The sequence below is a fragment of the Sesamum indicum genome, unplaced genomic scaffold (assembly GCF_000512975.1).
Source record: "Sesamum indicum cultivar Zhongzhi No. 13 unplaced genomic scaffold, S_indicum_v1.0 C01721, whole genome shotgun sequence".
NCBI lineage: Eukaryota > Viridiplantae > Streptophyta > Magnoliopsida > Lamiales > Pedaliaceae > Sesamum > Sesamum indicum.
Genome location: NW_011630265.1, coordinates 1 through 1,024, shown reverse-complemented (window position 1 = coordinate 1,024; position 1,024 = coordinate 1). Strand labels below are relative to the sequence as shown.

The following is a 1,024-nucleotide window of genomic DNA, read 5'->3' as shown; positions in this document are numbered from 1 at the left end:
TTAATCATAACTAAATTAAAATCATGATATTTTTTAACTATAGCTAAAAATCATGACAAAATATTAATTAACCATGATAAAAATTTAAATTTTCACATTGATTTTGTTTGGCCATGATTATTATTTCTGCATTTGATTATCAAATTTAATTATGATATTTTCACTATTTGGTTATTTTCTACTATTTTTATTTCTCTACATTTATAAGACACTCACTGATAATTAATAATTTGTGTTAAAAGAACAAACTCACCATATAAAGACTTTGAAAGTCATCGGCGTGTAAGAAACATGGAAGTCAATTTAAAGCCACCTGCCACTAACTCATGTTCGTGCAGCCATCCTTCACTATGGGAATTTCTTTGTATTCTCAGTCTTTCTTCTGCTTCATCTTCATACTTTCAATATTTTGCATAACTAATTGTTTTATTCAAAATGCTTACAGCCAATGCCTGGAGGATCAGAGAAGTTTGTTGTTTGAATTGAAGAGCGATCTTATATTCAACAGCACTCAATCACTAAAACTGGTGCTCTGGAATCAGACTCAAGATTGTTGCAACTGGGACGGTGTGGAATGTGATGGTGTGGGGCATGTGATCAATTTGCAGCTCGATGGGGAGGGAATTTCGGGTGGGATTCATAACATGTCAAGTCTTTCCGGCCTTCGGTACCTGGAGAAGCTAAACTTGGCTGGGAATGACTTTGGAAGTCAGATTCCAAGTGGGATTCTCAACCTCAAACATTTGATGCATTTGAATTTATCAGATGCTGGTTTTCGTGGACAGGTTCCAATTGAAGTTTCACTAATGAGGAGATTGGTCACTCTTGATCTCTCATATAAACTCGGTTATAACAGTCTAGAAATTGAAGATCTGAATTTGAAGATGCTTCTTCAGAATCTAACCGGGCTAAGAGAGCTTTATCTCGATGGCATTCAGATGTCGTCAGCAGTTCTTAATTTCTTTGCTAACTTCTCACATCTAACTACCTTGTCTCTCAGTGGATGTGATTTAAGAGGCTCATT

At 35.4% G+C, this 1,024-nt stretch overlaps 1 protein-coding gene across 1 annotated transcript; it reads left to right on the top strand.

The window, feature by feature from the left end:
* Nucleotides 1-445: 445 nt before the first annotated feature.
* Nucleotides 446-950, top strand: LOC105155309 (receptor like protein 30-like; the record flags this gene model as incomplete). The annotated part of the gene is made up of 1 exon (XM_011071184.1): nt 446-950. A coding segment is annotated over one exon (505 nt), but the record flags the coding sequence as incomplete, so codon positions are not given.
* Between the last annotated feature and the right edge of the window lie 74 nt (nt 951-1,024).